This window comes from Salmo trutta, chromosome 30, assembly GCF_901001165.1.
Source record: "Salmo trutta chromosome 30, fSalTru1.1, whole genome shotgun sequence".
Classification (NCBI taxonomy): domain Eukaryota; kingdom Metazoa; phylum Chordata; class Actinopteri; order Salmoniformes; family Salmonidae; genus Salmo; species Salmo trutta.
The window spans coordinates 5,386,249-5,400,759 of record NC_042986.1 but is presented as its reverse complement, the minus strand read 5'-3'; the positions used below and the strand labels follow the sequence as shown (position 1 = coordinate 5,400,759).

General features: G+C 42.3%; 1 protein-coding gene across 1 annotated transcript; it reads right to left on the bottom strand.

Annotated features, from left to right (window-relative positions):
• Nucleotides 1-5,361: 5,361 nt before the first annotated feature.
• Nucleotides 5,362-10,608, bottom strand: LOC115168807 (uncharacterized). The gene is made up of 2 exons (XM_029724357.1): nt 10,460-10,608; nt 5,362-6,450 (listed from the first exon to the last, which is right to left on the bottom strand). Exon 2 carries the CDS (start codon nt 6,355-6,357, stop codon nt 5,431-5,433), a length of 927 nt encoding a protein of 308 aa, XP_029580217.1. The 5' UTR covers nt 6,358-6,450; nt 10,460-10,608; the 3' UTR covers nt 5,362-5,430.
• Nucleotides 10,609-14,511: the final 3,903 nt, after the last annotated feature.

Genomic DNA, 14,511 nt, shown 5'->3' with positions numbered 1-14,511 from the left:
TCCTTGCTGTCCCCAGTCCACCTGGCCATGCTGCTGCTCCAGTTTCAACTGTTCTGCCTGCGGCTACGGAACCCTGACCTGTTCACCGGACGTGCTTGTTGCACCCTCGACAATTACTATGATTATTATTATTTGACCATGCTGGTCATTTACGAACATTTTAACATCTTGACTATGTTCTGTTATAATATCCACCCGGCACAGCCAGAAGAGGACTGGCCACCCCTCATAGCCTGGTTCCTCTCTAGGTTTCTTCCTAGGTTTTTGGCCTTTCTCAGGAGTTTTTCCTAGGGAGTTTTTCCCAGCCACCGTGCTTCTTTCACATGCATTGCTTTCTGTTTGGGGTTTTAGGCTGGGTTTCTGTACAGCACTTTGAGATTTCAGCTGATGTACGAAGGGCTATATAAATACATTTGATTTGATTTGATTTGATTTGATATGATGCAATCTAACTAGATAAGGCCTAGGCTACTTCATCCTAATTTAAGATAAACACATTGGATACAAATACTGGCATGTGATAAAGGATAACATGTCCAATATAATTATATAAATGAGGTCAGTGTTTGAGACAGAATGTTTACATGAGGCTGTTAAGTGGGATGGAGATCTGTGGGGCTCATGACTACGGCGAGGGAGTTTGAGGTATGCGTCATGGGCAGTGTCAGTAGCTGCAGGGTACTGGTACAGGGTACTGGTACAGGGTACTGAATGATATTTTAGTAGCATTGATGGGATATCACTTTATGAGGATTCATGCCAAATGGCTTGGTAGCTGGTAACTGGGAGACCGATGGGAGAACCGGGGGCTATTATTCACATGTCACAGACTAGTGATCTGGCCATAATGGGAGAGTCTATGTTGTCAGGAAATGACCCATGCGCTGCAGTGTGCATATTCCCAGGTGGAAGCGGCACATGAGGAGCAGGAGATAACTGAGAGCACGGGCTGAATTCTGGAGATTGAGTTTACATCAAGATACAGCAGGCGGGGTTGTTGGTCCACACACAGTACTCCTTGCAGCACCTCCAGTCGGTAAAGATTGTCATTTCTCTCCTCGGTGGGTTCATACTTCTCACGTGAAGTGAGATCCAGCTGCATAATGGGTGAGCTTGAAGACGCCATGACAGAGGAAGTGGAGCTAAAGAGAGTGAAAAAGACCAGATTCCACTATAGACATGCAGATGGGTTGGGTCTGGGAGCTACATTAACCGCCATAGTTGGGTTGGGTTAGTTGCTTTACTGGTTAATGCATCAGATGAAAGGATAGATGTTGGGGTAATTGTACACTGGACAACATTCTGAAGGCATTGATGTGAAAGCATATACAGTTCTGAGTTACCTCAAGGAGATATAGCGTTGATAAGATATACACACTTCAAATCAAACTTTATTTGTCACATACACCGAATACAACAAAGATAGACCTTACCGTGAAATGCTTACTTACAAGCCCTTAACCAACAGTGCAGTTCAATTTGAGTAAAGAAAATATTTACCAAATAAACGAAAGTAAAAAATAAAAAAGAATAAAAAAGTAACACAATAACTTAACAATAACGAGGCTATATACAGAGAGTACCGGTACCGAGTCAGTGTGCAGGGGTACAGGTTAGTTGAGGTAATTTGTACATGTACAGTTGAAGTTGGAAGTTTACATACAAATACAAATACATTTAAACTCAGTTTTTCACAATTCCTGACATTTAATCCTAGTACAAATTCCCCGTCTTAGGTCAGTTAGGATCACCACTTTATTTTAAGAATGTGAAATGTCAGAATAATAGTAGAGAGAATGATTTATTTCAGTTTTTATTTCTTTCATCACATTCCCAGTGGGCCAGAAGTTTACATACACTCAATTAGTATTTGGTAGTATTGCCTTTAAATTGTTTAACTTGTCAAACATTTAGGGTAGCCTTCCACAAGCTTTCCACAATAAGTTGGGTGAATATTGACCCATTCCTCATGACAGAGCTGATATAACTGAGTCAGGTTTGTAGGCCTCCTTGCTCGCACACACTTTTTCAGTTCTGCCCACAAATGTTCGATAGGATTGAGGTCAGGGCTTTGTGATGGCCACTCCAATACCTTGACTTTGTTGTCTTTAAGCCATTTTGCCACAAATTTGGAAGAATGCTTGGGGTCATTGTCCATTTGGGAGACCCATTTGCGACCAAGCTTTAACTTCCTGACTGATGTCTTGAGATGTTGCTTCAACATATCCACATAATTTTCCTCCCTTATGATGCCATCTATTTTGTGAAGTGCACCAGTACCTCCTGCAGCAAAACTGTTTGGAAATTGCTCCCAAGGTTGAACCAGACTTGTGGAGGTCTACAATTTTTTTTCTGAAGTCTTGCATGATTTCTTTTGATTTTCCCATGATGTCAAGCAAAGAGGCACTGTGTTTGAAGGTAGGCCTTGAAATACATCCACAGGTACACCTCCAATTGACTCAAATGATGCCAATTAGCCTATCAGAAGCTTCTAAAGCCATGACATAATTTGCTGGAATTTTCCAAGCTGTTTAAAGGCACAGTCAACTTAGTGTATGTAAACTTCTGACCTACTGGAATTGTGATACAGTGAGTTATAAGTGAAATAATCTGTCTGTAAACAATTTTTGGAAAAATTACTTGTCATGCACAAAGTAGATGTCCTAACGAACTTGACAAAACTATGTTTTGTTAACAAGAAATGTGTGGAGTGGTTGAAAAACAAGTTTTAATGACTCCAACCTAAGTGTATGTAAACTTCCGACTTCGACTGTAGGTAGGGGTGAAGTGACTATGCATAGATAACAAACAGCGAGTAGCAGCAGTGTACAAAGCAAATGGGGGAGGGGGGTCAATGTAATAGTCCAGTGCCTATTTGATTAATTGTTCAGCTGTCTTATGGCTTGAGAGTAGAAGCCCTTTGGTCCAAGACTTGGTGCTCCGGTACCACTTGCCGTGTGGTAGCATAGAAAACAATCTACGACTTGGGTGACTGGAGTCTCTGACAATTTTATGGGCTTTCCTCTGTCCCCGCCTAGTATATAGGTCCTGGATTGCTGGAAGCTTGGCCCCAGTGATGTACTGGGCCGTACGCACTACCCTCTGTAGCGCCTTACAGATGCCGTGCAGTTGCCATACCAGGCAGTGATGCAACCAGTCAGGATGATCTCAATGGTGCAGCTGTAGATCTTTTTGAGGATCTGAGGACCCAATCTTTTCAGTCTCCTGAGGGGGAAAAGTTGTTGTCAGGCCCTCTTCACGACTGTCTTGGTGTGTTTGGACCATGATAGTTTGTTGGTGATGTGGACACCAAGGAACGTGAAACTCTTGACCTGCTCCACTACAGCCCCGTTGATGTTAATGGGGGCCTGTTCGGCCCGCCTTTTCCTGTAGTCCAAGATCAGCTCCTTTGTCTTGCTCACATTGAGGGAGGGGTTGTTGTCCTGGCACCACTTTGCCAGATCTCTGACCTCCTCCCTATAGGCTGTCTCGTCATTGTGTAAGGACCGATGCCGGAGATGAGAAGCAGGTATGGGGAGTTGACATTTAATTATGAACAGACAAAGAGCAAGACAGAAACAGCATCAGAACACAGATACACAATGACAAACAACAAACAATGCAGCAGCGGGGGACAGAGCTGGGGAACTGACAAATATAGGGGAGGTAATTAACAGGTGATTGAGTGAGTCCATTATAACTGAAGCGCGTGACGAGGGAAGGCAGGTGTGCGTAAATGATGGTGGCAGGAGTGTGTAATGCAGGGCAGCCTGGCGCCCTCACCAGGTGGTGTTGAACGCTGAGCTGTAGTCAATGAACAGCATTCTCACATAGGTGTTCCTTTTGTCCAGGTGGGAAAGGGCAGCACTTGCCTATCAGGTGACGTGCCTATCAAGTGAAAATGACATGAACACCTCTTATAACCTGTGGCCTGATGGGGAAGACTGGATGAAAGCATGAGGAGGTTTTCTAGGGCCTTCATTTTTGTGGAATCCAGCAGAATCCAGAATTCTGAAGGCATAGAATCAGGCGAAGAGAGAATTGGAATTGTCATGTTATCAAACTTTGGGATTTCTTTGCATATATAATTATGCAAAGCTTACCACATTGTTAATACTGTTATGTTTTGTGTTTCTCGTTGATTTTCAAGTCTTGTGCTATCACTCACTTAGGAACCAGAAGGAGAAAGTTGAAATGGAAGGGGTCGACAACTCCAGCGGACATGTTATTATCAGTTTCTATGAGAAATGGTGTGATCATAGAACAGAGGCCATAAGTCTCTGAGTTTGTAAACCTCATGGTGAATGTCAATCATGTTTATTTTTTGTTTGTGTTTTATTATTATTGTTTGTCCATCTATAAGTAATTCCCAAGTTTATGTAATGTTGAACTGTATGGAGTTAAATGTTCAAAACGGGGGACTGATGGATTCTGGGTTCTAACTCCTAAACTTGGGATAGGGTTAATTATCAGGTATCCTTTTGAAATATTGAGTGCTTATAGTTAGAGGGTCTACACCAGAAGTTTATGGTTATCTGTAGGAGGAAGGTATATGGTGGATGCAACTAAGCTTGGAATGTACTCAGTGCAGGGAAAACGATCACATGTGGCAGCACTGATAAGGGAAGAGGGCCGTGGATTAGTGATGAAGGGGGTTGAGGTGACGTTAAGGGAGAAGGCACAGTTTATTTCCACTTAATTTCCTGCCTAGCAACAGAGATTTAGTGTTTGGAGAGAAGGAGAAGATTCCACCCCAAATTGGGGTACATGCACCACCACTATTGGAAGTGTATTTTGTTCGGTTCAGCTGTTCGACCCTCTGGGATAAATAAACTTGGTTTAAGCCTTCATAGCGTCCGTCGAGTTCTTACTCTGATAATTAGAACCTAACCGGATGTAGTAATATTTTTGAACATGTCTTACCTCCAAACGAGTCACCTGCCAAGCCAATGCAATGGAGTGCAACGCGATCAGGTGCCCACCTTAGACCCCGAAACTGACATGTATGATAGACGTTTTCATTATCTAAAAGTCCTATTCCTATGAACTATTATTGAGAACTTGTTCTCAACTTGCCTACCTGGTTAAATAAAGGTGAAATAAATAAATAAATAAATAAATAAATAAATAAACAAATAAAATTAACTTCCAGTGTTGAGGCAGAATTTCTGCCTGCTCGAACAGATATCTCAGATACACATGAAAACACGAATTGACCCAGGGAATCAATAAAACTTCATTCAAACTTCATTCAGAGATGCACAAACACAATATAATAATATATATACATATCATTGTTTGTGTGTTATTGTTGGTTTTGTCTGTATGGAAAATTGTAAAATAAAATATTTGAAAGAAATATTTTTTTTTGGTGAATCTTTACTTTAAGTGCCAGTAAACAAACATGCCACTGGCGGTATAAGGCCCCAGTCAGTCGCTCTTGAGCCAGAACACCAGCCCCACCAATACGCTGTTGGCGCACTCCAACCATAGGAGGTTGATGCTGATGTAGGCAGGGACTGCAAAGCCCAAAAGCTCATAGGCGATGCACATGACCAGGTAAGATGCCCACGTTGTGCCAAAGTCCAAAGTCAGGCTGAGGTAAAGGGGGGGGGGCCTCTGCCATTCAGTCTCCACTGCCAGTGCTTTCTGCTCGTCCTCGTCACCCCTTAGCTGCTGTAACTTGGCATACCTGAATCTCAAGTGGCTCTGCAGCATTGGGTTAACATTGTCCCTCTGCTCTGACAGCCTGTTGGCCTCCTTCAGCCACAAAGGCAGCTGTTTGTAGTGGAGCAGCATTACACAGCAGATGGCCACGGAGATCCCCACTGAGAAATGTACCACAAACTCAGACTCCTGCACAGCGCACCCTAAAGCGTTCCTCCCTCCCTCGTACTCAACCTCTAGGAGGTTGGTGACGGCTGAGCAGCAGGTGTGCACACCGGCCAGCACCCACACCAGCAGCGTCAGGGCATAGTTCCATAGGTCCCTACAGGGAGCGATGTGACAGGTGGTGTAGCGTGGCTCCGAGGCGTAGTCCAGCAGCCCCAGGCCCAGCATGGGCAGAGGCAGCGGGTTGAACACGGCTGAGGCATGCGCCAAGAGGAAGCAGATGGACACCGGGGAACGAGCGGGTGCGAGGAACCACACAGCCGCCACAGCGCACACCAACACCACATCAACGAGGAAGACGGAGAGACCACAGACGCCCATGAAGGAGGTGTGCAGCCAGCACAAGCACATCGACAGGACCAGGCAGTCCAGGCCCACCTTTAACAGCAAGATGAACAGAAACTGACTGGTGCTGTCCTCGTAGTAGCTCCCCTCCTCTTCCCAGGACTCAATGATGGCCAGCATGTTGAAGCTTTTGCCGTATGACTGAGCCCAGCTCCAGAAGTAACCTACTGGGTCTGTGACGTTCCACCCAATGTCACCATGCTCAGGGAAAAGCTGTTGAAGAGAGAGTGACATATGGAACAGTTAGCAGCAATTTACAAACAGCTTCTACCAAGGAATGAAACATTTTTCTTGTGTTATCAGTACTACCTGGCCTCTTGTGACTTGTTTACAGAAACAACTACACCCTAGGGATTTCAACAATAAGAAACTTCAACTCTCCCTGTGAAGGGATAGTTCACCCAAATTACAAAATGACACAGGCTTCCTTACCCTGTAAAGAATGCTAATATTGTACTATGACTTGATTGGGATTTGTGCCACAAATGCTAAAACGTTTGGAAATGGTGCCAGGAAACTAAACCAAAGCATGGATTGCTGTCATATCTTGTCCGTGGACTGCTTACAGGGTAAGGAAACCAATATGTAATTTAGTATCATGCCTCAACACTCTTTGTTTAGATTCCACCAAAATCAAGTGTTATTGCATTCATAGCTCCATCAATGAATTTGAGCATGATTGAATTTCAAACCAAGCGACATGGCTGCCTTTGACTTATTCAATTTTTTTAATGAATAGTTGTTTTACAATAACAAGGTTTCCATCCAACCTTTTTATGCGAGTAAAATACGTTGGATAAAAAAATGTCATGACCGGCCTGATGTCACGTCCTGGCCATAGTAAGTTGTTATTTTCTATGGTAGAGTAGGTCAGGGCGTGACAGGGGTTTTTTGTAGTTTAGTTTTTCTATGTTGTTATGTTCTAGTTTTGTATTTCTATGTTGGGTTGTTCTAGTTTTGTATTTCTATGTTGGGCTTTGTTTGGGATGATCTCCAATTAGAGGCAGCTGGTCATCATTGTCTCTAATTGGAGGTCATATTTAAGTTGGTGTTTGTCCCCCCTGGGTTTGTGGGAGATTGTTTTTGAGTAGTGTATGTTTCACCGCTGTGTCACGGTTTGTTGTTTTTGTTCTTTCAGTTTATTTTTGTTTGTATCGAATAGTTTCACGCTGAAAATAAAATGTGGAACGACACACACGCTGCACTTTGGTCCGCTTCTCCTTTCGACAACCGTGACACCTGATGGAAACTGCTGATTTGTCCGTAAGCTTTCCAGATGTCGACAAAACAAAACATGCTAGACAAGGTGGGATCTTTTTGTGTCGGTAAAATGTATTATACGTGAAATGGCGGAAGTGCTTTTATGCATAAATATTGATATAATAACCATCATATCGAAGTAAACTTGGTCATGCGACATGTTGTATGATCGTCCCACTACAACTCAGGAAAGCAAGCAGTTTATTAGGCTTTTCTCTGTTTTTGCTAGTCCTTCCGGTTTTGACCCCTGCCTGCCTTGACTCTGATCCCGCCTGCCTGACCCTACTGCCTGCCTGCCACTCAGTACCTTCTGGACTATGACCTTGTTATGATCTTTTGCCTGTCCACGACCATTCTCTTGCCTGCCCCTTGGATTATAATAAATATCAGACTCGAACCATCTGCATCTGGGTCTCGCCCTGTGCCTTTATAACCGGAGACTTTCTGTCGACTCTCTCCAGCAGACGGACCGGCAACCACAGAGACAACAAGACATACACTCGTAAATATGTCAATTGCAATTTATTTTCGAATGAGCAGTCGTTAGTGTAAAGTATTAGCATTTTCTATGAGTAGTTATCAGCTATGAGTTTCCTGCTGTTGAGCGGTCCATACCCCCTTTGTCTACCAAGCAATCATATTGGTTTTGTCCGCTAGGGATTTTTTCTTTGTATCATGTCATACCCCATGTATGAACTAATTGTGTGTTTTCATGTGTTTCTGTGATTTGATTAGTTAGTAAATAATTAAGCCAATTTGTATATCACTGATTGTTAATTTATACTGGGGTTCGTGCTGATATCCAAGGGTTTGCGACATTCAGTAATGAGAACTGATGAGGTAATTATAATACATTAAGCACTGTTTTGAAAATAATAATACATTAATAAGTGACTGTTTTGAAAATATCTGAGGAGTTATATTTGGGAAATTGACACTCTGTAAACGTATTTTCTGTGGTGCCCCGTCTTCCTAATTAAAGTTACATGATTAGTTTAATCGCATAATTAAATTACAGAATTGATTTGATAATATACAGTTGTCACATTTAATGATAGTCAGACAAGTGGGCTCAGTGTTAGGTGGTTTTGTCTGCTTCTTTCAAGGATAATCTTGCATCTTTAAGTTCTGTCTCCACAGACCTTCTCCAGCTGTTTCTGGGTGTTCCTGTAGGTTCAAGGTTTTTCCCTGTGGGTTCAAGGTTAGAGCTTGTCTGGTCGTGGTGCTGGGTGGTTTCCTCAAGGTGTTCCCGATATAGCCCCATTTCCTGCATTTTATTTATGACAATTTGTTCTTGCTGTGTAATTTCCCAGAGATCTTCATTCCATATGGCCAGTGTATTCTCAGGATGTGTCTTAGGCATTTGTTTATGAATGTTTGTAGTTTGTTGCTTGTGACTTGTGGTTTTCCATATAGTAAAACTGATTTGACGTTGGAACTGAAGATGCAGATTGTTTAGTGTTTATTTGTTTTGAGATCCATATTCGCTTTAGCATTAGAAATGCAGTTCTTGCCTTTCCTATTGTTTGTCGATCTTTGTCACTTCCTCCATCTTTCCTGATGACACTTCCCAGATAAGTGAATGTGTCACTTCCTCCAATACATCTTGTTCCACAAATGTTTTATGTGTACTATGTTGTCAACAAAGTCATGGTCTGCTAGTTGGGACCAGAGGGTCCAAGGTTTTCTCCTGTGGTGGTTTCCTTCATTATCCAGCTGACTGCCATTGGGAAGAGAAGGGGGAACCACAGGCAGCCATGTCAAACTTCTGTGTTTACGGGGAAGCTATCAGTGAGGTGTCCATTGTGTATTACTCTGCAGGATAACTGTAGGTATAACTGTTGGGTGATGTTGATGATCGTCTTTGTAGTGTAGTCACAATACCAAAATTCTGACTTCGATACCAGGTTTAATATCATGATACTAGATATCAAAACGGTACCACAACATTTAAAAAAAACCTGTATTAGCCAAAGTCCCAGAATGGCACTTAAACTCAGCTACTGCTCTGTTCAATCGTTGGGGATCTTTCGTTTGCATAGAAGCAATCTCTTATTTTAATAAGGTGGGTGCTGTCTTGGAAAATGACATAATTAGTCATGCTATCCAGTGTTTCACTGCTTAAAGAACAGTCTCTTGTTATATGCTAGTGTTTTTTCTAACCTGATACAAACTTGTCTTGGTGTCACTAACACAAAAACATTGCACCTTGTCTAGCGTATTTTGTTTTGTCGACATATGGAAAGGTTACTGATAAATGTTCTGTTTCCATCGAGTCTGACGTGACATTTTTTTATTCAACATGTACTTTACTCACATATAAAGGTTGGGTTAGGGTTAGACTAATAGACTAATAGACTACTCACATATAAAGGTTGAGTTAGGGTTAGACTAATAGACTAAAAGACTACTCACATATAAAGGTTGAGTTAGGGTTAGACTAATAGACTAATAGACTACTCACATATAAAGGTTGGGTTAGACTAATAGACTACTAGACTACTCACATATAAAGGTTAGATGGAAACCTGGTTAATGATGTTATTTTCTACACACAGAATATCATATACAATTATTGCCTATGACCTTGTGAACTTCCCAATACATGAATTTCAGTCACTTCAAACTATACTTCCTTTAGATTGAAGTACTGTCAGACTGATTTGTAATAGACTGTCATAGCCCCAATTGAAAAAGTTAACATTGGCCGTTGATTACACCCCTTTTTTTTACATGGTGGGGTGGCTATTTCTTTTAAATATCAAAACAGGGTCGCAGGCCAAAAGAAATGGGAACCCCTGTACTAGCATAAGCCCTTTGCACGTATCACTGGAAACATACTGTATCTTTAACATGACAGTCAATCTCAAAGCACTGTCCTGACTGCATGTCTCATCATTTTGTTTATCATTGACATTATTAATCATGTTATTTTCAAGCAAGTTTAATGCAGTAATCCTACCTGTGTGTTGGACACAATTCTGGACCTTAACTTGTGCGTCTCAGTATTGAAGCAGGAGCTCTCAACCAGATCACAATGAGCTGGGGTTGTGTGGCCATAACAAGCTTTCTTTTCTCCCCCCCCCTCAAAGATGTGCAGTGTGTTTACTGCCCACAGACAGGAGACTCTGGACATACATGGGGTGGACTGACTCTGATGGCCAGTACTATTGGGTTGGTGAAGGAGTTTCTCCAGGGATGCCTTGGGTACAAACAGCTCTTTCAGAGGGGCTCCCTCTCCACCGCCCCCATCCACCCCCGCAGCGCAGTGACAGTCCGGTATGTGTACGTTTCATCCACCAGCACCACACTCTGAGGCGTGTGGGCAGACAGAGACCTAGCCCAGCACAATCCACACACACTCATAAAATGATGCGATAGATTACCATGAATTACAGTACAACAATGATTCTCCTCACATCTCCATACCGGTTAGGCTAGATGCTATATATGGTATGTGAATAAGTTCCTGTAAGTAGGGAAATGTAGGCCCATTTGTTTTACGCCCATTTACCAGCTGGTAAGTGGTAACTCCAAGGTCTGACCAGAAACAAGGGAGTAGGAGCTGGGGGGAAAGGGTAGACATGCCCCCCCCCCCAAATGTTAAAACCAGGTAAAACAGTTCCCCCCAATAATAAAAATAATAATCTGCAAGAATTTTATTTCGAAAAATGAATCCCCAGATTCGTTGAGGGAATTTTATTTAAAAAATGCCTCCGCTGCTGGAATGTGTCACTTCCCCCGCCCCCACTGAATGCTTCATTGTCACTCTCAGTTGTTACAAGCAGTCTGGCAGTGTGTGTAGCACCACCATCATTACTCACTGCACCGGGTAAAGTAATTGTTGTTGGTAATAACAAAGTAAGTTCAAGTAAAACCTGTATGAATGAGAATAAACTTTGATATGTTACAACGAACGTGAGCAACTAAAACTTTCTCTTGGCTAGTAGCTAGTTGGCTTTACAGGTTTTTATCTAACTAGCTAAAGCTGGGTAGTTCTGGCTGTGTGAAAAACTAATAGTGAATGTTTTGACGCCAAGAATACTTGTCAGCTTCAGAATTACTTGCACAATCACTGTCTTAGTCTTCATCATAGGGGCAGCAAGTTGGCAATGGATGTGCCTGCAGTCAAGAAGAGAGAAAATAAAATAGACATAGTTTTTTTCAAAGGAGTGTAAAGCACATTGAAAGCTTAGATGTCTCTAAAAATGTATCAAATCACATTTATTTATATAGCCCTTCTTACATCAGCTGATATCTCAAAGTGCTGTACAGAAACCCAGCCTAAAACCCCAAACAGCAAGCAATGCAGGTGTAGAAGCACGGTGGCTAGGAAAAACTCCCTAGAAAGGCCAAAACCTAGGAAGAAACCTAGAGAAGAACCAGGCTATGAGGGGTGGCCAGTCCTCTTCTGGCTGTGCCGGGTGGAGATTATAACAGAACATGGCCAAGATGTTCAAATGTTCATAAATGACCAGCATGGTCAAATAATAATAATCACAGTAGTTGTCGAGGGTGCAACAGGTCAGCACCTCAGGAGTAAATGTCAGTTGGCTTTTCATAGCCGATCATTGAGAGTATCTCTACCGCTCCTGCTGTCTCTAGAGAGTTGAAAACAGCAGGTCTGGGACAGGTAGCACGTCCGGTGAACAGGTCAGGGTTCCATAGCCGCAGGCAGAACAGTTGAAACTGGAGCAGCAGCACGGCCAGGTGGACTGGGGACAGCAAGTAGTCATCATGCCAGGTAGTCCTGAGACATGGTCCTAGGGCTCAGGTCCCCCGAGAGAGAGAATTAGAGAGAGCATACTTAAATTCACACAGGACACTGGAGAAATACTCCAGATATAACAGACTGACCCTAGCCCCCCGACACATAAACTACTGCAGCATAAATACTGGAGGCTGAGACAGGAGGGGTCAGGAGACACTGTGGCCCCATCCGATGATACCCTACACCTGCGTGGCCATTTTTGACTCCAACACCATCGTTAAGTTTGCTGACGACACGACGCTGGGGCCGAACTCCCTGCCATCCAGGACCTCTATACCAGGTGGTGTCAGTGGAAGGCCCTAAACATTGTCAAAGACCACTCAAGTCATAGATTGTTCTCTTTGCTACCGCACGGCAAGCGGTACTGATTCACCAAGTCTGGAACCAACAGGAGACTGATCAGCTTCTACCCCCAAGCCATAAGACTTCTAAATAGTTCGTCCGGGTAGCTATTTGGCTAACTATTTAACTATCTGCCTTGACCTTTTTTGCACTAACTTTGACTCCTCACACACTGCTGCTACTGTTTATTATCTATCCTGTTGTCTAGTCACTTTATTATTAGTTATAAGTACATATCTACCTCAATTACCTCGTACCCCTGTACATCGACTCGGTACTGGTACACTGTGTATATAGCCAAGTTATCATTACTCATTGTGTATTTATTATTACTTTTGTTATTATGCGTTATTACTTTATTATTTCTCTATTTTCTGTCTTTCTGCATTGTTGGGGAGGGTCCGTAAGTAGGCATTTCACTGTTAGTCTACACCTGTTTACGAAGCATGTGGCAAATACAATTTCATTTTGATTTGTTAAAATAAGATAGAATAAATATTTTTGGATAGAAATGCCACTTGGTGCTGCTACAGACTAAAGATAAAACAATTGACATACACATCAGCCAAAAAAGATATAGGAAAGCTTGAATATGATAGAGATGGGCCTTAACGTACATTTTCTATTGAATAATACACTTTATTTGTAAAATGTCATACAGACCACAACTATTATTATAAATAATTATAATAAAGAATATATAAAATTACAAAGAAATGTCAAACAAAAGCAGCATAGAATGACAAAAATGAATACAAACACATAGGAATAAGATTATCGAGGCTCAGGAGAAGACCCACATGCAGACAGTGTCGAAGTCACAAAAGTATATTACTAGAACAGGGGGTAGGCAAAACGACAGGTCAAGGTACAGAACGGCAGGCAGGCTCAGGGCAGACTGAGGTCAGTAATTCAGGGTGGTATAACAAGGTACAGAACGGCAGGCAGGCTCAGGGCAGACTGAGGTCAGTAATCCAGGGTGGTATAACAAGGTACAGAACGGCAGGCAGGCTCAGGGCAGACTGAGGTCAGTAATCCAGGGTGGTATAACAAGGTACAGAACGACAGGCAGGCTCAGGGTCAAGGCAGGCAGAATGGATAACGGGGAAGATGGGCAACAGCTGTAGAGGGGTGGAGTCAAGCACAAACACGGGAGTGACAAAGATGTTAAAAATAAAGACAAAAGCTAGCCAGACTAATTACAAGCCAAACTAAAGAGGTGAATCTTCACTTTGTGTGTAAAAAGGTCCCTGGTATGGCATGGTACGGCATTCCAGAGTTTTGTGTAAGAAATTCCAGAAAACTCTGGAAATATTTAGAAATAGCCTTTGACCACTCAGAATGGCTCATAGAATAATTTGCTATTTAGATTTGATGTCAGCAACTATAGACATTACTACAAGGATACAGTAACTGACTAATAGCCTGCATTGTTCTATGGCACTCTTTTTCTAAAATGATGTTGGGACAGAACAGAAGAACACTTGACATTCACGAGGCCACCCTGGAACCCACCTCTTCTGACTCTTCCTGATTAGGCAATTATCAGGCAATTATGGAGGGAGCTAACAAGCTAATGTAAGCCATTTACAAAGAATAAGAATTTAACTATTTAAAATTAGGCCTATATAGATGCTTCAGAAATCATTCATAGGCAATTGTTTATGGTATAAAAGGGTCACAAAAAGGCATGTACCACTGTCATATTTGGCAAATCACCAGGACATTTTATATCATTCATAATGTATTGATGGGGTTCTGAGTGATGGTTTACGACACCTGTGATATATGTGTGGCAATGGCAGAATTACATTGACATTTGTTAACTATGATCGATGGTGTTTTTGGGGTGGTTGTCCTTGCTCGCTGTAACTAACAAAGTAATACATGGTACCAGGAGT